Source organism: Platichthys flesus, chromosome 20 (assembly GCF_949316205.1).
Source record: "Platichthys flesus chromosome 20, fPlaFle2.1, whole genome shotgun sequence".
NCBI lineage: Eukaryota > Metazoa > Chordata > Actinopteri > Pleuronectiformes > Pleuronectidae > Platichthys > Platichthys flesus.
In genome coordinates, this window is record NC_084964.1 from 13,489,362 (window position 1) to 13,514,101 (window position 24,740).

The 24,740-nt window shown below is 42.5% G+C and overlaps 2 protein-coding genes across 4 annotated transcripts; one reads left to right on the forward strand and one right to left on the reverse strand.

The window, feature by feature from the left end:
* ghitm (growth hormone inducible transmembrane protein) lies at positions 1 to 4,932 on the reverse strand. 2 transcript variants are annotated; one of them, XM_062378343.1, is made up of 9 exons: positions 4,837 to 4,932; positions 4,345 to 4,505; positions 3,632 to 3,734; positions 3,337 to 3,448; positions 3,085 to 3,226; positions 2,811 to 2,919; positions 2,416 to 2,604; positions 949 to 1,120; positions 1 to 622 (listed from the first exon to the last, which is right to left on the reverse strand). In XM_062378343.1, the coding sequence occupies exons 2-9, from the start codon at positions 4,477 to 4,479 to the stop codon at positions 538 to 540; spliced, it is 1,047 nt and encodes a 348-aa protein (XP_062234327.1). In that variant the 5' UTR covers positions 4,480 to 4,505; positions 4,837 to 4,932; the 3' UTR covers positions 1 to 537. The 2 variants fall into 2 exon arrangements, with proteins under 2 accessions (XP_062234327.1, XP_062234326.1); XM_062378342.1 differs by having other exon boundaries at positions 4,783 to 4,909.
* Positions 4,933 to 5,580: 648 nt separating this feature from the next.
* On the forward strand, positions 5,581 to 15,849 carry chst3b (carbohydrate (chondroitin 6) sulfotransferase 3b). 2 transcript variants are annotated; one of them, XM_062378899.1, is made up of 3 exons: positions 5,581 to 5,879; positions 10,827 to 11,042; positions 11,246 to 15,849. In XM_062378899.1, exons 2-3 carry the CDS (start codon positions 10,963 to 10,965, stop codon positions 12,468 to 12,470), a joined length of 1,305 nt encoding a protein of 434 aa, XP_062234883.1. In that variant the 5' UTR covers positions 5,581 to 5,879; positions 10,827 to 10,962; the 3' UTR covers positions 12,471 to 15,849. The 2 variants fall into 2 exon arrangements, with proteins under 2 accessions (XP_062234883.1, XP_062234884.1); XM_062378900.1 differs by lacking the exon at positions 5,581 to 5,879 and having other exon boundaries at positions 9,675 to 11,042.
* The last annotated feature ends 8,891 nt before the right edge of the window (positions 15,850 to 24,740 follow it).

Consider the following 24,740-nt stretch of genomic DNA (forward strand, 5'->3'; position numbering starts at 1 on the left):
TTTGATGAAAACCATCGACTTTATTTGTTTATTAAGAGATTCCATCATTAAAATAACTGAACATATCTCAGAAATACATGAACTAAAGTCAGTCTCTTAAACCCTTTTATTCACGTAAGTGCAATTTCCGTGTATATTTGGAGCAGTTACAAACAGTTGACATATGTGTTGTTTCTGTTGCTTATACCAGATTCCTGTTGATTCAAAAGAAAATAAATAGAAAACATAACGAACACTACAAAGGACATCTGAAGCAGGTAAAATGATCCGTGACCCCTCAAATAAAACAGATACGTTCCCAATCAAGGTGAGAGCTCAGTCTGTTTAATGAATGCACAAATATTTGACTTCCTCACCGGCAGCAGGCACCAGAGAGCGCAATCCTCCTCTTCACACTTGCAAAGTATTTGTTTATGTACTAGCTGGATAGGAACAGGCGCTAAGAATGACACCTGGTGTATGCAGCTAATAATGAAACATGGCTTTGTTCAGCTCTGTGGAAAAGTCAAAGTGAGGTTGGTGTCAGGATGCCGCCGTTCACTTCTTTCTGCCGCCGCCGCCCGACAGAATCATCACCAGCCTCATGAAGATGTTCAACGTGTCCATGTAAATCCCCATACACCTGTAAGACGAAGAAGAGGATTAAACTCACCTTTAATGCAAATACATATAATTACAGAAAAAAATGTATGATATTAAGTGCTTTTCTGCATTAATTGATCATAAACTCTGATCTGGTTTGAAATCAATTTGAGGCGTTATCGAGCTGTTGTGATGGACAGAATAAGTACAAGCAACCTTGAAAACACATATTTGTCTTAAAAAAACATAAAATCTAGTGTTTCTAAAGAGTTAAGTAATTTTATAAATAAACATATATGTTAAATAACAATGTTCTGCAAACAACTGCTTTCGAAGTGTTCAATACATTTTCCTTGAGTGACTTACGCATTGATGGGATCAAATTTCTGCACGCCATAGAGAGGATGCGTCTCGGCCTTCTTGATGACCTTCTGTGTATCGTAGAGAAGGAACATGCTGAACAGGACCAGGCCTCCATAGATGGCCACCGAGTAAAGACCTGCTCCAAATGCTGAGCTGGGCGGCAGGAACATTGATCCTGGAAAACACAGGGACATTTTCTGTTAGAGTGAATGAACGGTTCCTGTAAAGTGGTGGATTTATAGTTATAACAGAACTTAGATGCATAAAGAACCAATCAGCTAAATATCTGATGAAAATATGTCGATAACTGAATGAACCATCTTCCTAATTAATTCACAAAAATGAAAGTGATGTATGGCTATCTCCAATTGTTTACAAAGAAGCTTGCCTTTCAAAATCTGAACAAATCGTTTTAGTTCATTCAAAAGCATTATAATTTGCACTTTGATTCTTCTGCTCTGTTTGGAAATTGAGGTGTCACAGAAAAAACACTTTAGTTATTGCTCTCTCAAGTGTGCACAGCTGCCACTGAGTTACTTTCTTATACATCTGTTGAATAATGAAAATTCTATTATCAGTCTGTGTTTCTTCGCCAAAGCAAATAAAAACTATACATACATGTCAACGACTAGACGGTTATGTACAATGTTTTATCTTCATGAAATGGTAATATCGAATAAATAAAAACGTGTGAGGAAATACAAACTGTAGTTACACTATCTGACAAGCACAGATATTAAACTTAAGAAATCTTCACATCATGACGTTACATTTTCTATAACATTAACCAAATTATAAGTATGACAATTGTAAGTAGATGATGAAGCCAGTAAAGTTTTATAAGTAAATGACTACCTGGCATGGTGATGAAGACATTAAGCTATATATTATCTTATACAAGTAATTACTGTAGTTCATGGAAATTTATTCATACAGATATTCTCTTGTTGTGTGACAGCACCGGAAATTAATTTACATAAATCAAATGGATTGTGTGAAAAATGACGCACTGATGTGAAGTTCTCATCTTGTGTAGAAAAAACATTTCAGACATGACACATTGTCATAGTAAAACACACATTAGAAATTTCATGCTGTGCATGTGCATGTGCATTCACTATGTAGGCTACACATGGTCTCATTTAAATAAGTGACATTTTGCTTTTATAATATACTTTAATTGTCATCAGTGGCAAACACCGCACTGCTGTTATGCAAATAGAAGCCTGTATTTTACATCCCTCAAACAATGGCCTATATATATAGCCCAGACTTTGTTCAGCTCAACAACACTGCAATTAAAAACTGCGCCCTTCTATTTCTTTAACTGAGACCACTGACTGTGGTGGCACAGCGGGGGTGCCGGTGAAAACACACCCTTTCATTCTCCACGACGTGCAGTTTCATTTTCAGTGTTTTGTGTAGTGAAACTAAGACGGAGTTTACGGGGTGAAAGTGCAACATACGAACCGATAGAGGAAGCGAAGACCACTCCAAAGCCCACAGCCAGCGGACCACCCATATTGAGGAACTTCTCGCTTGGGGCACACATGGCCACAGTAGAGAGACCTCCCACAATGCCTGCTGTGTACCAGGCAGCCCTCATCATCAGGGGCCCTCCAAGGAGAGTGAGAGGTGCGATGACAGCACCCATGACACCTTGTCAATAAAAACAACAAAACAGACAGATGAATGCCCAAGTCAAAATAAACAACAGCTAAACAGATATGTCATCATGTGGTGTACGTTTTAAATTGAACCGCTGAGCCTGTAAATGACTGCCATCTAGTGTTAAACCGAGGCAACTACAAAGGAGAAATAAGGGAGTGGGACATCAGAATGGAATAATATTTCATCTTACGAACCTGCATGGAGCATCCAAGCGAGATGTTTGGGCACTGGGCTGTGCTCATATGAAATCGACCTAACCAGCATGCCCGCCCCAATCATAGCTGCAAAAGTCGCTCCAATCGCCTGGGTTACAACAAACAGCAGGGATTCATATTAATAACCCATTAATTCAATTAGTACAGTTATTAGAAAAAGAGCTCTCCGGTGATCTTTTAACTTTCAATTTAATTTGAAAATAAATGTTCCAACATTGTGAGGTCATTGTGTGTGTTGTGTTTTGAAGCTTACGATCCACGATCCTCTCATCATCAGACCCATTAGTGCCGGGGTCCTGCTCACAGCTACAGCACCCAGAGCGGTCATTCCAACACTGCCTGCAAAGTACATGTAGGTGGAGTGGATCCTGTCCTTCACATACTGAGGCCAGATCCTGCACAGATAAGATACAAGCCAACAGTGGGTTGAACATGGGACACTTTGAATTGACCTGTGCTTGAAACACGAAATTAAGAGCCGTTAGTACAAAAAGCTGTTACTCACACTGATTTCTCAATGGCACCAATCTCATTTGACATGCCGAGTCCATAGTAGCACAGAGCTCCAAGACCAACTGCTGCACCTCCAGCCAGAAACATTCTCCCCATACCGTCGACTAGGGAAAGAAAAAAAAAGATTTTACTTCCATTGCACCTTATCATAAAACTAATTACTTTCTGTCTAGAAGGGGTTATGATATTTTTTTTTAATTATATATTGTTAATTAAGGTGAATAGAATCAAACTCCAGTTACGCAACAGTACATTGTTAGAACATGGTACTCTTATTAAGTGATTACTTTTGATGGCGGTATCTGTCGCCGGCTCAAACGCTGCTTCTTTGAGCTGGTCTCTGGCCGTCTTCCCCCGGCGAAAACCAAACCTGGCCTTAGACGAGAAACCCTGGTGAAAGAAAAGCAGCCATGAAACAAAACCTACAAATATGAATCCTGTCCAGCTTTTATTTATCAGTGGGTTGCACTAAAGTATGGTAATCTTATTGAGAACAACTTCCATTAGAGTAAAAGTCAAACACACTAACAAGACACTGGTTGGACTGGTAATAACATAGCTCAAGATTGCATCTGATCAGTAAATAGGGTATTTTTTTGGCTGGTTTTAAAAATTTGCATTGCTGCAAAAAATCTTATTTGTAACGATGGCTTCACTAATGTCATTGGACCCAAAATTGGTTCAGACATATTGTATTTACTACAGGTAAAAGTAGTAATGATAATCTTTATATCTAGAAACAACATATACATACAGTCTCACAAGAGATAAATGATAAACAGACATATCACATCAAGGAAACAATGATTTAAATATATTCAAAACAATATGGACTCTATGCTTGATATAATGACAATGAATTAAGGGGGTAATTTCATGTTCAGTAAAAAGATAATTAAGTTGCTACTGTAGTAGTAGTGGTGTGTGTGAAGCAGTGATCTGACATCTTGAGACACTTTGGAGATCCCTGCTATGAAGCCGTGTGTTGACTGTGCTTTACCTGCTGGGGCCTGAGCAGCGGAGGACAGGTCTTCAGGGGGGTCGGTGCTCTCAGGGCCGGGGAGCCCTGCATCACCCCGGTTCGGAGCCCGGCCGCGGGCAGGCTCCTCAGGCACGTCAGCCTCGCCAACAGCATGTTGACTGTTTGGATCCTGGATCAACCTGAGAGACAAACACAGGAACTGAGCTGCGGCTTTTTCTGACCCTCTGTTTCTATGTGAAGGTCACGAAGCCTGTGCGGTTTTAGGTCAAACAGGAAGAACACAGTTTAATTTATAGGCGACATCAAAGTGGGATGTGACGCTTCGCTACAGTTAAGTAAGCTAGCCAACGTTGGCTAGCTAGCATGGTACATCTACGTCAACACGCGTTAACAGCTACAGCGTCATGGATTCAGACACTGAACCTGACAAAGTTCTGGTTTAACACATGAACTTACTATGAACGTGGCTGGTATACGTTAGTTTAGCAGCTGAGACGTGAAGCTACGAACCTGAAACTCAAAGCTCTTCGTTCACCTTCCAAGATACAAGTGCGCAACTCACTGACGCAACTGTTTTGCAACCTTCGTGAAAATTCTCCGTGAGTGCGTCATCACTAAGCGACGGGACCGAAGGGAGTTGTAGTTTATATTTATCAAAGTGTTTGAACGGAGCCTCCATTAAATATGAAGCTGAAATAATAAACTGCAAAGTTAATGCCTAGCTTAAATGATACATGTTTTAGAGTGAAAAGGCCAATATTTCCCTTTCCTAACCTCTATTCACTATTTAGTGCATATACAGTATTTCCCTTTAATAGGCTGGGAAACGTTTATTATTCATAAAGTAATATAATATAATATAATATAATACAAAACAATATAATATAATAATGTCAGCTTCTGTTATTACTCTTTACTCTAGCTATATGAACGTTTGGACGCACCATGTGTTTTTATCCACTAGGTGGCATGCTGCCACCTTTTGTTGTCACATCAATAATAATAAAAACGTAATGTATTTTTCAGAAATGTCTGAAGTTTAAGTGTGAATCCGGTTGTTTATCTTGACGTTTTTAAAATCCCACGGGTTGAGTGTTAATTATTTGTAATTACAGAGAACAGACTGAGGGTGTGTGTTTGTGTGTGTGTGTGTGTGTGTGTGTGTGTGTGTGTGTGTGGGGGGGGGGGGGGGATCGCTGAGGCGCGCCCCCTGCCTGCAACTCCACTCCTCTGGACCAAACTTTCTCATGTGACTCCCCGAAGACGCAACTTTTTGGATGGACTTCTTCACTTCTCCAGTTCAGCGCCTGACCTACAGCCAGCTCCATCCAACATGCTCCCATCTGATCCACTGGTTTCACTCACTTCCACCAGCTCTGCTCCTTCTTCCTCTTCTCTTGGGTCGGATCACTCTTTGGCACACGAGGGGAAGTGAAGCCTCGGGGAGTAATGGGATTATTCTTCTGTGCGGACTCGCTCCTGGAGGAAACGGTGATCAGCTTCATGCATCAGACGAGGCAGGACGGGTTCAGACACCGCAGGTCATCATGATGGTGGGTATACTGTATATGGACACACAGATTTACCCACGACACTTCATTCATTACTAAAACCTATAATATCTCATGGTAGGACTGAGATATGAATAAGAAGTACTCCAAAGTGCAATAAAGTCAGTTTATAGTTTTGGGAAGTGGTTTTCATTAAGGTTAAGTGTTATTATGTAAGCAGGACTTCATTGGACTATTTGTTCCTTTTGACCCATCGGGGCATACTTTTATTTGCAGTGACCCTGACGACTGCTAAAATCTATTTATAGGCAGAGTTTAAGTTTCGAATCAAATTAATGTTTAAACTAACAGCAAATTCACTGAGGTAGATGTGTACCATGCATGCATATATATTGATATACAAAAATCATCACACTGTCCCAAACATATTTATCTCCCAGATGTAGGACTGACGTTCAGCTGCTCTATTTCTTTAAATTACTTCATATAGATATTTTAGATGACTATGTATTATATAACATTTCTCGCCAAACTAATTCACAGAATATCGAACAAGATAATTAGTGAACCATATTGATTACCCTGCGCTTGTCAAACAGCTGGTAACCATAGCAACAGCCCCACCGTGTCATGACACCAGATAACAGACAAATCACTGAATCACTGAAATATGGACCCTTGCCTGTTTTCCTTTGCCACAATGCCAAAGTATACACGCGACAACAACACACTCTCAGATGTCCTTATATAGACAATTATACTCTCTTATCACAGCGTGCGTAATTATAGAGCAATGTTGACATATGAGTGCGCTGTATATCACGATTGGAGATTGTCTACAAGCAAAATTCAGACACTTCAAAGATAAAGTAACCAGACGGAAATGACAGAGTGTTTTTAGAGGCTAATTTGACCTGTTGTACATTGTTTAAGTGATGGGGATCCTATGTTAGGGTTGTAAGTTAATAGCCACTGTAGCGACAGGTATCAAAAACAGAGTTTTTATGTTTCCTTCATGGTTTCATAACATGACTTAATACAACCATAAATATTACAAAGATAGACATAAGGTTAAGATTTCACAGATTATTGTATAATCGCCAAACCCTGCTCCGCCTCCATATGTCAAACAATCTGTATATGTTAACCCAAACCCTGTTATTTCTCTACCTAAGGACACATCCCCCTGTAGTTATCACACATACATAAATACTGTGTGTGTGAGATAATGTAGTGGAAAGATAAACCCCCTTCATGGTGTTGTAATGGGATACTGTGTACATACAGCATACAACACAATCTAAAGCAAAACTGGGCTCGGCTGGCTGGTATTTAATTTGTCTTCACATGAGATGTACATTAAATAAAAGGCAGCTATTAAAAGCCTTTGTAACAAGATGATAAATAGTGCAGTGGCGGTTTTGTTATGAGCAGATGATCAAACGTGTCATATGCCTCAGTGGTTTGTGAATATTCAAGAATGTCAGCTCATGTGTGTGTTCTTTTTTCTCCTTTTTTTTTGACTTTGCACAGCAGATGCAATAAGCCGAGATAATTGGTTTACATCTAATTTACCATACAAATGACAAAACCTCAGACCACTTATTTTCTTGATGAATTGTTGTAGCGTGTTTTTTTGTGGAGAAAACTTTAACTGCTTAAATAGGAAATACTTCACATTTCTGTCAGCAATCGTCCCCTTGCGTCTTACTCATTAAGCCAAATCATTTTTAGTGTTCGTCTTAATTTGTTCAGGTACAGTAGGAAATAATCTGCAGGATAAATGGGCTGACTGTAACTTCCACTCACATCTGCTAGTGACTGTACTTGCACAATGTGAAACGACAACTGAGCGCTTAAGGACTTAGTGATTTCCTCAGATGCAGCCGACTGTCTGACCAGTTCTACATGACTTGTAACATCCAGGGGCTTAGTCACTGACCCGAGTGAGGTGTGAATGACCTGGGAGTTTATGTTCTCCGATCTCAGCCCACATGGGGCTCAGAGTCACTCCTGTGTAAAGGGACCTTTGTGGTTGTGGCATGCGGCAGGGTGGTGCAAGATGGAGCTGATTTTTTCCTCCCGGCAAAAACGTGTCCCGGCTCACAGGCCGTTCACCTTTTCATTACACGCCGTTCCACGTCAACAGAACTCGCCATCCCCTCCCGGAGAATTTCACAGGCAGCGTCCAACCATTCCCTGTGTTTAGACTGTAGTCTCTTGGACAGGATGTGAGAACTGAACCTCCAGATGTGTCTTGTCCGAATTCAGGAGTATTCTTTGCACTGTGCTTCTTCTTTTGTGTGTCAAACTCAAGTACTTGGCTGTGCTGTGGTAAAAGGCTTGTTTGTTGCTAGTGGCTTGGCTGATTAACAGCAGCAGTTTCACTAATGTGTCGGACCGGCGTTCGTTTAACAAGGACGGATCACAGACGCACTCAGGGATCTGTTTGTGGCACCTGACAGATCCAATAAACAAATGTCTTCACAAAATCAGATTCAGGTTCAAATAAAAGTACTGTGGATCTTCTGTGTGCAAGATTACTGCAATCATTTCTAACTGGGGTATTTTAAGTAGGCGCACAGCCAAATGAAACTTCTCAGGGAGGAGACGGTCTTGTTTACTCTTGCTTACTGACTTATCCAAAGATAAATCAGGGATCCGAGACAAGTTATCTTAAAAGATGAAGGAATATTAATCCTGCAGGAATGTGCAAGATATTCCCTAAAAGGCGTTATTAGTGCTTCCCTTATCCTAATTTCACTACCCACTGTCTGCCCTTTACAGGCTTATAAACAGACAGAATGGCCTCCAGGCTCACAGCTCTGGCCTCTCCCCTTCAGTTTCAACACTGCTTTTACTTCTGCATGTACTTATGTACACCCCCCCCCCCCCCCCCCCGTCTCAGTCAGTATTTTAGCAGCACAAAGGGACATTATGGGGAAGCAACAAGTCATTAGCCCATCACCAGATGGTCTACTGTACCAGTAACCCATGTCTCGGGGGGGCCTCTGCTGAAAGGATCTCCTCCCAGTGTTGACATGAAGAAGCAGCTGGTAGTTTGGACTACAGGCTACCCTGCTATACCTGCAGTGGGAGGTAACAGTATCCCCTTAAGCCTGAAACATGCTTCTGCGTTTTCACGGGCCCGTAAGCGCAAGAGCCCTTCCGGGTCCCTTACGTGCTTATGTATCCCTCCTTACGTGCTGACGGGTGTCGACCCCCTTTTCTAAAATTTACGGCAAAGCTCCGCAAGCTCACTCAGCCCGCAAGGCTGTGATTGGTCTGCTCTACATCCCTTCTGGAGCTACATTTCCGGTTTCACGCCCCATAATACCGGCAGAAATCACGGAAGATTTAGAAGAACGAATATGGACCAAATAGAAGAGCACTTGGCAGAAGATATCCGATAGTATGATCACTTGTATAACCTGTCACTGACTGGCGGATTTGTCCGCCAGAAAAAGGCTATGAGGAGCCGCAGTGGCTATGTAAATAAACAATCGACGAAGAAGAAAGAAGGCGTCTCTAAGGTCGTCTCGACAAAAACCATTACTCCGCCTAGTGTTCTGGCGCGGAATTGCTTTGTAAGACGCGCAACGGTTGGAGAAGCATGAATGAAGACGAGTCTTGCGCCACAGCGGCGTGAAAAGACGCAGACGCAGTCGCAGAAGCATGTTTCAGGCTTTAGCCCAGACAACTCTGACTTCAAGCAAGCAGATACAGGACATTAACTTTTGGGTTCTTAGGAACCAAGTTCAATTCAAAGGAGGACAAGACATTTAACACTGAATCATAAAGTTGTCTTTCTTTGTAGAACAGAGAGTAGAGAGGGGCTGCAGAATGAAGAACCTTTTTTCCGACACATACTTTTCACCTTCTTACAGTTGAGATGCGTACACAGAAATGGACAGAGCGTTCTGTCTGTACTCTGCGTTCCCATCGTCCCCTGCATTTCCATCAGGAGTCATAGGGGGCAGTGTAGGGAACAGCTACTTTGCCTGGACTTTGTAGAGAGGACAGATTTACCTCCTCCTCAGTCCACATCTTTGTGTGCTGCCATAGTGGATGTATCCATGGCAATGTAAAAGACGCAAAGGAGTATGCTGGCAGCGAATGTTGCGTTGTTTGAAATGGACGCAGTGCTCTTCGCATGTGGAGGCTGTATAAGTGAGCCATCACTCCACACTCCTCTAAGAGGGATGCAATATTACTGATTGCAGTTACACACTGGGTTGCCTGATTGGTCCAATTCTAGCTTGCTAAGAAAAACACCCAAATTATCCAAACTGCTCATCTTCATCAGGAAATTCCTACTCTGGTACAATCTATACTCTCTCCAGTTAACCTTGAAAGACCATGTGCTTCCTCTGGGCTTTAAGATTCTGCAGATCAGGATGTTCTCTTCCAAAGTACCATGATCTAACTACTGCTAATGCGCTTTATTGAATATATACAGTATGAGACCAAGTATTGGTTACATGAGCATCCCAGTCAACCCAGTTAACTTCAACCCATATGTGCCCTCACCGTTCATTAGACTGACTCACCCAGTAAATGCAGTGCAGCAGCTCTCAGTCTAGCATGGTGGGTGGGCATGTCCCTGAAATGCACTGGTGCACTTAAAGATAACAAGGACTACCTCGTGGGAAGGACTGTCTCAGATTCCAGCCATTGTCTATTCTTACCTTCCGAAGATATGATGTGTTTGTCGCTCAAGTGAATCTTTGGCCTGATGCTGCGCTCACTTAAGAGAGGAAGAAAAGAGTCATGTAGGGATGACAATAGCCTCCGTGCAAACACATAACTGACGCAGCATCACGGTGCAGTTTCGCATGTGCAACTTTCAACTTCCCAATTTCAACAAATTGTTGAAACGAATATCTAGAAGTGTGTAGATGGAGAGAATTGAGACCAAGTAGGTGCTCGCAGCCATGCTCCTGTGTGCAAAATGTGTAACTGACAGGTTGATGTGCATTTCATTTACAGGGTGAAACATTGCCTACAGCGAGGAATACAAATAACTGGAAGGCTCTTTAAGAAGGCGACTGGAGACTTGCGAGATTGGCAGAACCTATTAAGAAGCAGTCTGTAAAAGCATATCCAGACACAGCTACATCCAAGAATGAGGATCAAATACACAATATCCATTGTCTTTTTTGTGGCACTTGTTATCATTGAGAAGGAAAACAACATTATCTCAAGGTAAGTCCATTTAAGTGATCAGTGGAGCGTGCTTGTGATTTTCTGCAAGTGTGTGTGTGCTTGTTTTTTCTGAGCAGATATTTCATAAATACTCCTTTAGCAGGATACAATTGCTTCAAGTAAAATAATGTATTCAAAGCTATGAATTCTTTGTGTTGACTTAAAAAGCGTATATGACTCTGTGGTTCCTCTCGCACTCACAGGGTGTCGGATAAGCTCACGTTAAAGCAGACCCCCCAGACCCCTCTACAGCCAAGTAGCTTCTCCCACATACTGCTGAAGCACAATGCTTCCATTACGCCACCCAAGAATGACTCTGCCTTCACGCTGATGAAGCGGCGCCTGGAGAACTACAGCGAGCACCAGGAGGTGAAGACAAGGGGCAGGAAGCACATCCTCCTGCTGGCCACCACCAGGACCGGTTCCTCCTTTGTGGGCGAGTTTTTTAACCAGCAGGGCGACAACATGTTCTACCTGTTTGAGCCGCTGTGGCACGTGGAGAAGATGCTGACACTGGACACTGGAGGCACCAACGCCACAGCGTCAGCCAAGGCGTACCGCAACGTGCTCCAGCAGCTCCTCCTGTGTGACTTCTCGCTGCTGGAGAGCTTTATCGACCCTCTCCCTGTAAACCATATCACCAGCGCTCTTTTCCGCAGGGAGTCCAGCAGCTCTTTGTGCGAGGAGTCAGTCTGCAGCCCCTTCGTCAAAGGGGTCTTTGAGCGATATCACTGCAGGACAAGGCGCTGTGGGCCCCTGAACCTGACCATGGCGTCTCTGTCCTGCCTCCAGAAGGAGCATAGGGCCATCAAGTCAGTGAGGGTACGCCAGCTGGAGACCCTCCGTCCTCTGGCTGAGGACCCACGTCTTGACGTGAAGTTCATTCAGCTGGTTCGGGATCCTCGGGCTGTTCTGGCCTCACGCATGGTGGCCTTTGCAGCCAAATACAAGAACTGGAAGGAGTGGGCCGCAGGTGGGGACATACCCATCGATGATGACGAGGTGAGGAAGTTAAAAGGGAACTGCGACAACATCAAGATGTCTGCAGAGATCGGCCTCAGGCGGCCAAAGTGGCTGCGTGGGCGCTACATGCTAGTGCGTTACGAGGACATTGCCCGGTTCCCTATGAGAAAGGCAGCTGAGATGTACAGATTTGCTGGAATCCCGTTCACTCCTCAAGTGAAATCCTGGATCCTGAAGAACACCCAGGCCTCCAAGGATACCAGTGGTGTTTACTCTACACAGAAGAACTCCTCAGAACAAGTAGAGAAATGGAGGTTTAGCATACCCTTCAAAATAGCCCAGGTTGTACAGAAAGTGTGTGGGCCTACACTGAAACTTTTTGGGTACAAATTTGTAAGTAGTGAAGAAATGTTAACAGATAAGTCTGTGAGTTTGATCGAGAATAAGGTTTTTAATGTTTTATAGGCCAACGGACCCAAACTCTGAATCCTGATGCAGGAAAACCAACAGTTTCTGGAATGACTGATATTTTTTAGGGTCTTTCATGCTGGTGCAGAGAGCTTTATTTTTTTGATAGCGTGCTATTTAAAGATTTTCACTATTTAAAATAGTTTGATGAAGACAATGTATTGTTGGGCAGAAGATCCATATATTTAACTTTTAAAGCAAGGAAGTTGAAAACTGTATATATGGGTAAAACAGGAAGCACGATTAACCTAGGTTTTTGCACTCGATCTGACGTAAAACTGTGTCACTGGCTTATGCAATCAGGAACTGAATCCTAAGGTAGATAGTTGTGGGCATGTGAGCAATATATGAGCTGTTTCAAAGACTTCCAGGTTCCTCATTAGTTATTAGTTTTTGTGCAGCAACTCCTGAGTTAGTCACATAAGCTGCTTTTACACCAAAGAAACTTGAAAGGAGTTGAAATGACAGAACGAGGAAAATTCCAATTCTATGCATGAGATGTAATGAAGTAACGCACCGGGCTCAATCTAATTATTTTGAATTTGTGCTGAAGTTTCATGACTCCAGGTCGGAATGTGCTCCACAGGTATTTCCCCCCACACACACACACTGCGGGGGGGCACTTCTCTTGCACACGTACATAGTAGTTTGCTTGTACGTAATTGGCCAAAAATCGTTTTAAGTTATCCTTTGGAGCGTAAAGGACCCTTTCTGTCGAACAGATGTTTACACTGCTACTGTATTCAAACATTCCAACTGCAGCTGGTTTGCAGGATTGTGCGAGGTTTGTCAGCAGGTCCCTGTCTGTTGACTCAAGTCTCTTGACTCGTGATAAAAAAAAGGGGCCCCCCGATACTCAGGCCTGCCAGACTGTTTGATGACAATGTTCTAGTGTGTTCTTTTTTTTTATTTGCTTGTTGCAATAAACCATCTTTTAAAAACTCATTTTTATAAATTGAAAATGTGGAAGTATTGCATCTGTAACTGTAGCTCTTGAGTTAGTTAAGTTGTGTGAAAAACTTTTACACCCGGATGACAGATGCAACGATCACAGAGGATAAGCAATGACAACAGGAAGCAAATGTGGCAGATCAAAGATACCCAGTTTGGGCGTAAAGTAAAAGGAACACAGACGCTGAGTAAACAGTTCCCAGTCAATAAATATTCCGTTTGCAAAGCTCCTAATAGCAGAACCCGTGCACTTCAATCCCTGTTGTGGTGGAACTACCAGGGGGATCACCAAAGCTAGCAAGATTTATCCCTTGGACACTGTGGATATCCGGACCACAATTCATAGCGATCCTTAAAACACTCAAGACGTTTCACTAAAAAACAGAAAGGTCACCCTCACAGTGGGGCTGTAGGCAAAAATTTCTGTTAAGCATTTCATGACAATTCCTGACATGTCCTTGTACTGTTGTTGTCCTGTACTACTACTCATTGGAGACTAAGGGCTGTGTTTTGCTGGAAAAAAGAAAAAAAAAACTTGAAAAGCTGTGTGAGCATCAGACTAGCAATTGTATAATGGTGCTTTGAAGTGTTCCTCTTATTTGGTCCATTACTACTCACGGCTGGTTCCCATTCATTCTTTATGCATGTAAGAGTTTGTTGACGTGTTTTGTGCTTTGTGCAGAAAAAGAAGGAAATCTATAAAAGAAACATTTCATTTCATAGCTTTGAGCTGTGAAACCCCTGCACTGTTTTCCAAGCCTCCTTTACTGTTTGTTTGACTGGTTAATCGAAGCGTCTCTTGCCTTTTTTCAGTTCGGCCCCATCTATCCCAAATGCTGAGGGCTTCTGCACACTGACTGGTTTGTGTCTGAGGCGGCAAGAGGGCAGGAGACTGTGGAGGCAGCTGCCTCGACTTCCAGTGTGTTTACCACCGAGGGCCTGGCTATTTGAGTCTCCAAACCTAGTAATTACCCCGAGCTTTACATATAATGTGGTCCAAATCGCTTTCGTCCACCTGACCCCACCCACTAGCAGAAATGCAGACAGCCTGCCATTTATACCATCTCTCTCTCTCTCTCTCTGACACGATTCTTCTCTATTTGTTAACGAGTTACTTTTTATTTTATCCACTCTTTCATTCGTGCTCCCACACGTCGCTGAGCCAAGCCACCTCAGTGCTCTTGAAGTACATTCACTCATATCAACAGATCATTATGTGGTGAGTTTGGGCTGGTTGTTCTATTTTTCGCTTTTAAAAAGAAGTGCTGCCAGGTCAGCAGCGTCTCAGCGTCAACCTAATGAGGAGAGCTTCAGCATTCATAAACTCTTATATTGGACTGACTTTATGTGGGACGTGTGGAGGGTGGAGTCACTGTATGGTTGGGTAAAATATAGAATAACCACTTTCCACTGAATTAAAGCCTCCCCCCCCAATCCAAACCTCCCGCCCCCACCCAGCGGTGAAATGAGGGCATTTAGGTAGCCCCACCCTCCTGCTCAGTTATATGGTACCCTGCCACATCAACCGTGCAGGGTTTTGAAATTTGCCAAAAGAGCCTGAGCGGAGGACCCGAGTGATGCCACGCTGCGAGATCAGATCAACAGACAGAAAATTGGGGTGATTCAGACACGTCTCCAGGGGCACACGTGTAATAAACGTGTGGCGTTTGTGGGACGATAATGATAATGACGGTTCAGGAAGAGACATAAATCTAAACTCACAGTGAATTATCTCGCGCTGAGGAATGCAATTCATAAAAGTCAGGTTGTTGCATGCGAGTGGGAGCAGAATTTCGTCGCTCTAACCTAACTGCAAAAACCTGATGAGAGATGAGGATGCACATTCACTTTTTTCCTATGTGTTCATGTCCTGGAGATGTCTTCTTTCCAACTATACATAAAATCCATATGTGCTAATTTTTTCAAGCACATCGGCCGAAGCTGCTCTGTGGCAAACTTTACATAAAGGAAGCACTTGTTGGAGAATATCAAACAAAATTAGGCAGTGAAACAAGTTTTTTGTCGCCATTTATTGACACAAGATCAAGTGGCAACTTTTATTAAAGCCACACATTTTTCTCATTTTGGGCTTTAATAGGAAACTGTAACCTGGGTGCCTTAATTTGTTTTCGTTTCAGACCATACACAGAGACATCAAAGATCTGATGCGGTTTTCGTTTCTGTGCCGCGGCTGCACAGTTGCAGCAGTTTCAGTAACTCAAATGTTTTTAAACACAAAAAACCGCAGCAGCACATAGTGTACCAATCTACGTACGTCCCGTCACATCCTCTTATTCTTATCTTTGTACACTCATGTCACCAGGAAGTATGAAACTGTTCGATAACGCTGTGTCACCGACGACTCTCCAAGTCATCATTGGGCAATTTTTGTGCTGAAGAAATTAAAACATTTGTCAAATTTTGTGTTTCCTCTCTCTTTCTCTTTTTTAATTGAGTACTCCTTTGTGGTTGACCACCCTGTTAAAAAAGCCAGAGGGGAAACGGATGGACATTTTCTCTGGATTTAGCTTCAGTGCAACATGTGAAAAGCTCCTAAATGAGCTGTGGGCATGAGGCTTAAGTTGTCTGACCATAACAGCCACCAAAATTTATAAAGAAACAAACTCAATTTTTGGTGATGAGTGTGGTTTCTTTAAAAAACTTGAGACGCAATAAACACGAGGGACATTTTCTGCCCAAATACAGTCCTCTCTTTGGATTGCTCTTGTTTTCACTGGGACACTTTATCATTTTGAGTATGACCTCAGTGTTTGTGCACGGAGCTGCCAGACCCTCCATACCCAGTCCCACAAGAGAAAATAAAGCACGACTCCCACCCTAAATGTACAAGTCATGTCTAGATCGAAATAACTCAAAGGTTTTCTGGGTTTTAGTGAACTAGCCTTCAACCTCCCTGCAACACCAACAATGGCTCTGTGGGTGCAGGGAGGGTTTGAGTAAATACGCAGGGGGTTAGGTCAGCAGGTGGTGCAAAGAAAGCAAGATGACAAAGTGCTGCTCGGATTCTCACTGAATAGGTGTCATTCATGTGTTTACTCACCGTTCTTTCCTTTCCTCTTGTTTGTTGAAACAGACTCCCCATGCGTGTATTTTAAACCCAGACACAGATTCCTTCCTGAGGGAATTGTTTTTTAACCACTAAATGCGTCTCTGCCAATCCCGGAAAAACCCAAACGCACGTAGGATTTTCTACATTTTTTAGATTTTTATTTGTTGCTTTAGGCCTTTTTATAACCTGGCTGCTCAACGTTGAACGGCTGTTGGACAAAAGGAGAGTCCAGAAGACAGTCAGTCATTAAACTCAATCGAATGTGGATGGGTCATCTGTCACCTGCACGTGTGATTCCCATGCCTGTGCTCATCTGGTGGGAGGGGCTCAGGGGAGTGAGCCTCCCTCATGAAGCGTTGGTATTGAATGTCCGCGGGATGAGACTCAACAATCAACATTTTCTCAGTGATCCAACCTGCAACTTTAAAGCATATGTACAAAACACGCAAAACTGCAAAAACCAATACAAAACAAATTGGGACAAAGAAAATAAGTTTTTTCATAATTCAAACTATGATTTCTTAGGTTTCTGTGTTGTGTGTTACCATAGTACGACAAGGCACACATAAAACAGACCCACTGGAGGCTTCTCCGCTATAAAATGTGCCACATTTGCATTTTGAATCTAGGTTTGTGGGAGCTGTTTCCAAAGCCAGATCTGGTGGGCACGCTAGCACAAAGCTTCAGTCTTTCCTTACATCAATACATCCTTTTGTGTCTGCACCAAGCCGGAGTGGAGAGGTCTTTAAAAAAAATTTAGAGCCATGGTGAATGGGTCGCTCCATTTGTCCCACTCCGATGGCTTGGCTCCAAATTCTTAGTAAGTGCCTTTCTGCTGCCACTAAAACAGAGAGTACAGTTTGGGGCTAAAAGGAGCAGAAGGAGCACGAGGCAGCTAATGAGGAGCATCAAGCATCAATAGAGAAACTCCTCATTTCCCAGGAGATGTGGCACTGATGCATTTACCAATTATAGATTAATCTCCAGCAACTACTGTAATGACAGACCTTATTTTTTTCTCTTTTTTTTGTACATAACAGATGCCATGTGACGCAGTTGCACGACTGCCACAGATAAAACAGGTTCCAGTAAAAACACCAAGACGTGTTTGTACAGCAGAGCGGAGTGACCGGCGGAAGCAGACGGCGAGCATCCATTTTTGGAACTGAACTGCGACCATTCATAGAATCTAAACTGAGGTCTCTCATTCCCACCTCTCTGCTCACTTTGTCGTCCGTGTTTTCTCCTGGAAGCCGCAGAAACAAAGAACCATTTGTGTTCCTCATAATGTAACACACACCACTGACCGAGGAAAGGAGACGGTTTATTTTGAGTTGGAGTCGAACAGTAATTACACACTGCGCCGCTGTGTTGTTGGAGTCGTCATAGCAAACATGAAATGGATTTTATTTTAGAAATATTGGTTGTATTACAGTGTGATGATCTTAATATGGGTCAGGGACAAGAATAGAGCTGTGAGCTGCATTAATGATATGTCCTCGGCCGCATCTGGCCACAAACCACTGAGCTGAACTAACCGGACGCACCCCTGCCCCGTGTGACGCACCACATCAAGCTGGCATCTGAGGAAATGGGATCATACAGTAAATAAAACCACCGACAGTGTGGCATGGGCAGGTATTTCAGGGACATCCATCCAATGCAACCTATCAATGAATCTGTAAATATAGACATTTAAAAGGCAGACAGTGAAATCCTTCACGGTTTTCTTCCCCTCTAAGTCTACACATATGTCAACACCACAGGAAACAAGTCAGCCCTTTGCAGCGCTCCCTCCGATCTGAGCAACAGGAAGGGAACATTTTCATACCTTTGCCTCGGCCATTTCTCGGACACAAAGCTGCTCTATGGTCTGCGGTCTTCTACGGTTGGTGGGTGCAGATAAATTACGGGTAAAAATTGCCCTTCGGAGAAAAAAAAAGTTATATAAAGAGCCCAATGCATCTAACAGGCCAACGTTTACCTTCTGTTATTGCAAGATGTTTATCAAAAAGTGGCGTCCACTCTCAAAAGTGTAGCTACCAACATCCCAAGAAATAGCTGAATTCATAGACTTTGTGTAGTGCAGTGTAGTTTGTGCGTTCTAGCTGTATATTGCTGCCCAGGCTCCAATGACTACACTCTGCAGATTTAAACTGCAACTAACTTTACAGATTCCGTTTTTCATTCACTTTATAGCTAGTGTTGGTTTTTTATCTTTTTTTGCATGTCTTTACAAAAGCACTTCTTTGAAACACTATAAAAACCTGTGCGCTGTCACATTCAGTTCAGTACAAAACACAAGCACTAACAACAGCTTTATTGGGACAGTTTCTCTAGTTGTTGTTCTTCTTTTAATAAGTTTAATAAGAGGAATGAGGAAGAAGCAGCATCATGTGAGCTGACAGCGCCCTCAGTCACCTCAGCTTCACTGCCAAAATGATTCAGCAAAGTCACTTCACAATGAAGTTTTTGTAAGACCCATTTGTTTGTTCGTGTATTGAGCAGCTAAACAAGAACAACCTAAATTTGATAATCTCAGGACTTTTGAAACTTGTCATTACATGTACTGCACTCTGTGCCCTTTCCCTTTGTAGGACACGTGTATCATGTTGCATGGCACCTGCACGTCCCTGTAAGAACAGATTCAGGTGTGCATGCATTTAACCAAAGTACAGAAAAAAACATGTTATTAACATGATTGTTACAAAGGGTGAAGTGGATGTGTGCTGCACAAACCACACAGGAAAACCACGGCTTGCTGCAGAGTGACATCCCCTGCAGCAACAGAAACATCTGCCTGGCACTAGAATGTGCAGAACAGGTGGTGAAGCCCGGACCCTTCATTAATGCCTGCCGACAGACGAGCACCAGCTGATTGAACTCTTCTTCTGACCGGCTATGTGCTCGTTCTACCACATCTCCCTGTTTGTGAGTGTATGCACTCAGCTGCCAGTTTATTAGGTACACCTCACCTAATCCAATGCAGTCTAATACAGCAGTTCTGTAGTTAATCCCTCCTTCATTGGAGGTGGACTTAATTTCCCTTCGGGGATGAATAAAGTAATCTATCTATCTATCTATTAAGATTTCAATGTTCAGCTTGTGCTTTAGAGAAGTGTTGACTCAACTATATGCTCATTCAGGATGTAGTTTGTGGTGCTGTTGAAATGGATTGTTCCTTTTATTTTGTCAGCCCCATTTGATATCAATGGCAATAAACACATTTCTGTATTATATGATAAAGTGCCATATCAAGCATTAATCAGCATTTCTCTAAGACAGTTAAACCTGAATATTACAACCTTCACAGAGGCAGGATTCCTAATTCAACTGCATTCAAGTTAGCCTGGTGCACCTAATCTATTTCAGTGATGTTTCACCACAATTCTGTACACTTCAAATTAAGAGTTTTTTTCATATGCACACATCTGGTGAAAGTTCTATGCTTAAGGACACTTATGGAATGGCAACTACAGCTGCCCCCTTCGCTCTTATCTTATGTCCTTCAGTTTTAAGTGCCCCTTCCCCCTACTCCTATTTACCCTCTCACAACCACGCTGGCACTTTGCAAGTTTGAGGCCCCTCTAAAAGGGAGACACACACACCTCTCTTTACTTTTCCAGGGCAGGAGCAGAACTTTGAAGAAGATGGAACACGACGCCTTTTGTATCTAACATTTGGAGAATTTAGTCGATCTGTGGAGCTAAAAACAGAAGTGATTCAATGGCGCCTATTATTCAGATGTCACGTAATCAAGATGAGTTTCAATCGCCTGCAGGGGGTCACATATCCCAATTCTCTTTTCTAATCCTTTAGAATTCTAATTTAATTTGCAGGGAAATTAATAAATGTAATTCATTCAACAAATTAGGAGACTTATGGTTAAATCACATTAAAACATTATTCCAAATAAGTACCCTCAAGCCACGCACGTCGATCACATGGCCTCGCAAATGACCAGTTGCTCAGAGGCAGATAAGTCGGTTCCCATGCTCGCCCTTGACTTTTCTGTTTCACAGATGCCGCTAATCAAATCTCTGGCAGACTGACATGTAACCCAGCGGCTGATAATCTGACGGCAGCAGCTTGAAACGGAGGGGGCTGTGACGGTGGCTGCAGGGCCCCTCCAGCTGGTGTTGGGCTAAAGGAAAGATAAAAAAAAACAAAAAAAACACATGTGATCGTAGTGACTGAAGCATTGATTTACACGTAAACAGGCAAGTCAAATATTAACCGACCTCAACTCTCTGCTCCTGTTTTGATTTTAAACAGGAACATATATTTGCCCTCATCAATGGAGTGATTAAACATGGATACTTTACCTTGATGTCATATAGTAATGTTGTAAAATAGTTCTTGAATACAATTCTTCACAACATGACTTTATATTTATATTGAGAACTGTGTTTGCAACCTAAAACAACCTTATTACACATAAAACATTATCATAATCGAATGATTTTTCTTGGGTGAGTTCCTTCTTTACAGATGGACGTACCATAGACACATTTTGTTGAGGTGAAACTCTTCTTCACAAATCATATCTTACTGAACACTCTGTCTCCTTTAATGTGGGTTTAATGTTTGTAATAAAATAATTTACTGTGCTCAGTATTATTTAGCTACTTTAGCATGGTATTCCTATTGTGCCGAAAAACTAAATCTAAAATTTTATTTCACTTTCAATCAAAAACTTGAGTGAAATGTTGTTTTCATGTTCTAGTTCTACGAGTACTACGTCTTATATAAACATATTGATATGACTTAGGTATTACACAAAGTAGAATATATCTTTAAAATGTAGAGTTTATCCTGAATGTTTTCACAATATAATACAAACATAATACACTGTATATGGGCAGTGAAAGAAAGTTTTTGCTGGTGTATCTAGACAAGCTAGTTCTCAAAGAAACAGCTTGATCACTGCTTTACAATTCATCTGAAATAATCTAAAACTGTTTAGAATTGGAAGATCAAGTGTAATTTTGATTTAATATGGACTAAGTGACTGACTCCTCACTGGGGAAACCAAAGTGAACTCTGTAAAGACCGAACTGCACCTCATAAAAGAGATAATTTATATGTTTGTGTTTTGACTTGCACGTCAAACTGAAATGCGTAAACACCGACCACGGGCCGCACGGCACAACTGCCACCAAACTCTCCGTTTACGTGCAAACTTTAAATACAAGCGCAAAATTCCAACCTTTAATTTAGCCTTTGCGAGTGAAACCGAACGGCCTCTGTTTTTTTTTACAGAGTCTGCGATTTTCAGGCACCAATGCAGGCTCGGCTCTGGAGGAGTGCACAAACCCTAAGTGCTATATACAACACGAGGTTTGGCTTGGGCGACATGCTAACAATTTACCAGAGACCACCAGAGGAAACCAAAGGGAAACATGTGAAACCTGCTGCTGCACAGTTCACAAGAGACACGTACAAGTAATTCACGTTGATGAATTCCCTCAGTTTGAAACATCTGATATCAGACCCCCCCCCCTGTAGAAAACTGTGTCTATTAACCTGAAGTCCCTGTAGAGCTCAGTGTGCTGCAACATACACCAGCTGAAACTTTGTCTATTTTTCCCCCCTGGCAGGATGATTCATACCCAATCATCACTCTCACTAACGTCCCCCTTAACTTCTGCGAGCGTCTCCGTCAGACATCACAATGCTCTGCCCGCCAACAACAATTTATAGTCTAATTTACAGCCTTGCACTTGCTTGGATATATAGTTTTGACAGATTAATGGGAAACTGTGAATTGAACGTGCTGAGTTGCAGTGAGTCCACGAGCCTGTAAACAAAGGTCCTCCCTTCGGTTTAAAGGCCCGATTGAGTGATGGATCAGGAGCATTTTTCAGTTTTCTCCTGTCCCCTCGAATTATCTGATTTGCTAAGTTTGCACAATGGCAGCAGCGACTTCCAAGTCTTAATTTTGACTGGGGAGAGGTAGGCAAGGGCTTTTCTGTCGGGGCTATCTGCATGGTGTCTAAAATGATTGCTTCCTGATTTTCTATAGCGAGGAAGTGTGAGGAATTACTTCTTCAAAGGCATGTGTTCCCCCACCAGCACTAATCCCCAGTTAATGGCCAGTAGAAGCAACAGACCCCAGCAACCTCACAACCTGCACAAGTTACATGTGCATAATTCCTTTGCCAGGTTAAAAAAAAAAGAAAAGAAACGGACCAATTTGTGAAAGAAAATCAGTGTCAGCAAAGCTTGTTTCAGCTGTAATTGTGATTGGGGAGAGAAAAAGCTGAATTGTGCTCAGTAGAGTGAATATACCTCCACCAGGGCCCAGCAGCCCCCTTATGAAACCACATTTAAATTCACTCTATCCTGTTTTTTTATTTGGATCTGCAATTGCACACACTCATGGATATCAGGCTGCTAAATAAGATCTATTTTCCGAGAAATCATCGAAAAAAAGGTTGCCAAAAAACTGCATTGTTAAAGGAAGTAAAAAAAAAGAAGAAGAGAATATCCTGGATCTGCCCCCTGATCCGGATCCGCACCAGGATTTAAGCGGTTGCCCCAGCCCTCCACAAAATTTCACAGGAGTCAGTTGAGTAGTTTTTTGCTTAATCCCGCTAACAAGCAAACAAACAAAGATTAAAACATCACCTCAGTGGCGGAGGTGATAAATATCCTGTCCTGGTTTAAACACGTTGTTTAGTTCAGGGTCAAATTATAAAGTCAGATCCTTATTTGGAACAAAACGGTGTGTCTGGAATTTGTTTTTCAAACTCAGACGGTGGGATTGTCTGAGAAACGCCTCCTCGCCCCTCACCGTGCCTGCTGCTGTAGTAATGATTAGTGACAACTTTTTACTTCACAGGTCTGAGGCTGTTGCAGGGGGGTTTGTTCCAGTGACGGTGAGAAACAGGCACAGCTCTCCCTGGTGGCCTGGGGCCGAAACCAACAGACCGTAATTGGACTCACAACCCACCAATTTGCAGAATTAAGGAGACATCATCCTGTCTTATTCTGCTGATTTGTGCTCCAGACACAAACACGTTTCACTGGAGAACAAAAACAAACCCTGCAGGGCTGAAGTTGACAAAAGGGAAAAAGTGAAGTTTTAAAATGTAGGGCTACGGCCACAAGTTGGAAATATACCTCTACCAACCTTTCCTATCAAATAACCCTGTGTAGTACTGATGCATAGATGTCTTTACAGAAAAGGGACCCCCCCCCCCCCTGCCCCCCCAATTAACGCTTTAGCGCCTCGAAAGTCAAATATTTGCACTAATACAAGCACAATTAATTGGGATTAATATAGTGAAGCGTGGATGTTGCTGCTGCACACATGTAGAACAGATGCCACCGAGCCTTGGGGAAGCGCAAACACTTCCCGTTCACGTCGCTGATCTCTCTGGCTGCTTTGCCATGATTTAGCATTTGTTCAAATTATTCAGACATCACAGTTTTGCGCCACGTGACCTGTCAACGCTCGTTACGGAACGGATAAGCCCGAAGAGATCCGACAGGTCGAGGCCACCGCACACGTTGGGATGGTTGGGTTTGAAAATGCCAGAGTAACATGTGAGGGAGAGAGGCTTGGTGAGTTTGATAATTGGGGTTTGAAACTAAATATTGAGCAAAATCAGTCTTGGGCAACATATTAGTTATTTCATTTGTTGACGTATTTCCACTATTTCATGACAAACATCTTATTTATTAATGTATACGGATGGAGATGGTGCTGTTGATTTTCGATGGTAATTACTCTTGTACGGTTGCAAACAGTTTGATTGGTGCTCTCTGGATTATTTGTTCTCCTCCTTTAATATTTATGCCTTCTGAAATGGGTATCAAGACAGTTTTCAGCTAATGGCGGAAGATGTGCCACCCAAGCTCAGCGAGGAGGCCGCCCATTGGCCGAACCGCAGAACCTTGAATCTTTAATCGCCTCACCTTTTGGTTAATTCATAATTTAGTGAAGTGGGAGTGAGGCGTTTAGCTTTTCCTGGCTATGGCCCGCTAAGTGAAATGGTGTGGAAAGTGCGAGGTCATTAACCTGTTACAGGTATGTTCTCTCCTAATATTGGGGATAATGTGTTCCGCCCAGGTGTGACCAAGAGGAGGGAGAACTCGCTCTCAGCTACTATTCGTTTTAAAAACTTCATTTTAGAACATTAGGTTATAAAAAGTTGATGTCGATTTTAATTGGAAGAGATTTCCCTTCATATCTGGGCGAGGTTTCCACTCTGCTGCTCGTGGACTGATGGAGGGAGAGT

What these genes read in the sequence shown, in the direction of transcription:
- ghitm (XM_062378343.1), bottom strand. Translation starts at nt 4,479, where the DNA reads ATGCTGTTGGCGAGGCTGACGTGCCTGAGGAGCCTGCCCGCGGCCGGG. An exon ending in CGCTTGGATGCTCCATGCAG is followed by an intron (nt 2,605 to 2,810) that starts GTTCGTAAGATG and finishes TTTATTGACAAG; the next exon opens with GTGTCATGGGTGCTGTCATC. An exon ending in AAATTTGATCCCATCAATGC is followed by an intron (nt 623 to 948) that starts GTAAGTCACTCA and finishes TTCGTCTTACAG; the next exon opens with GTGTATGGGGATTTACATGG.
- chst3b (XM_062378899.1), top strand. Translation starts at nt 10,963, where the DNA reads ATGAGGATCAAATACACAATATCCATTGTCTTTTTTGTGGCACTTGTT. An exon ending in GAAAACAACATTATCTCAAG is followed by an intron (nt 11,043 to 11,245) that starts GTAAGTCCATTT and finishes TCGCACTCACAG; the next exon opens with GGTGTCGGATAAGCTCACGT.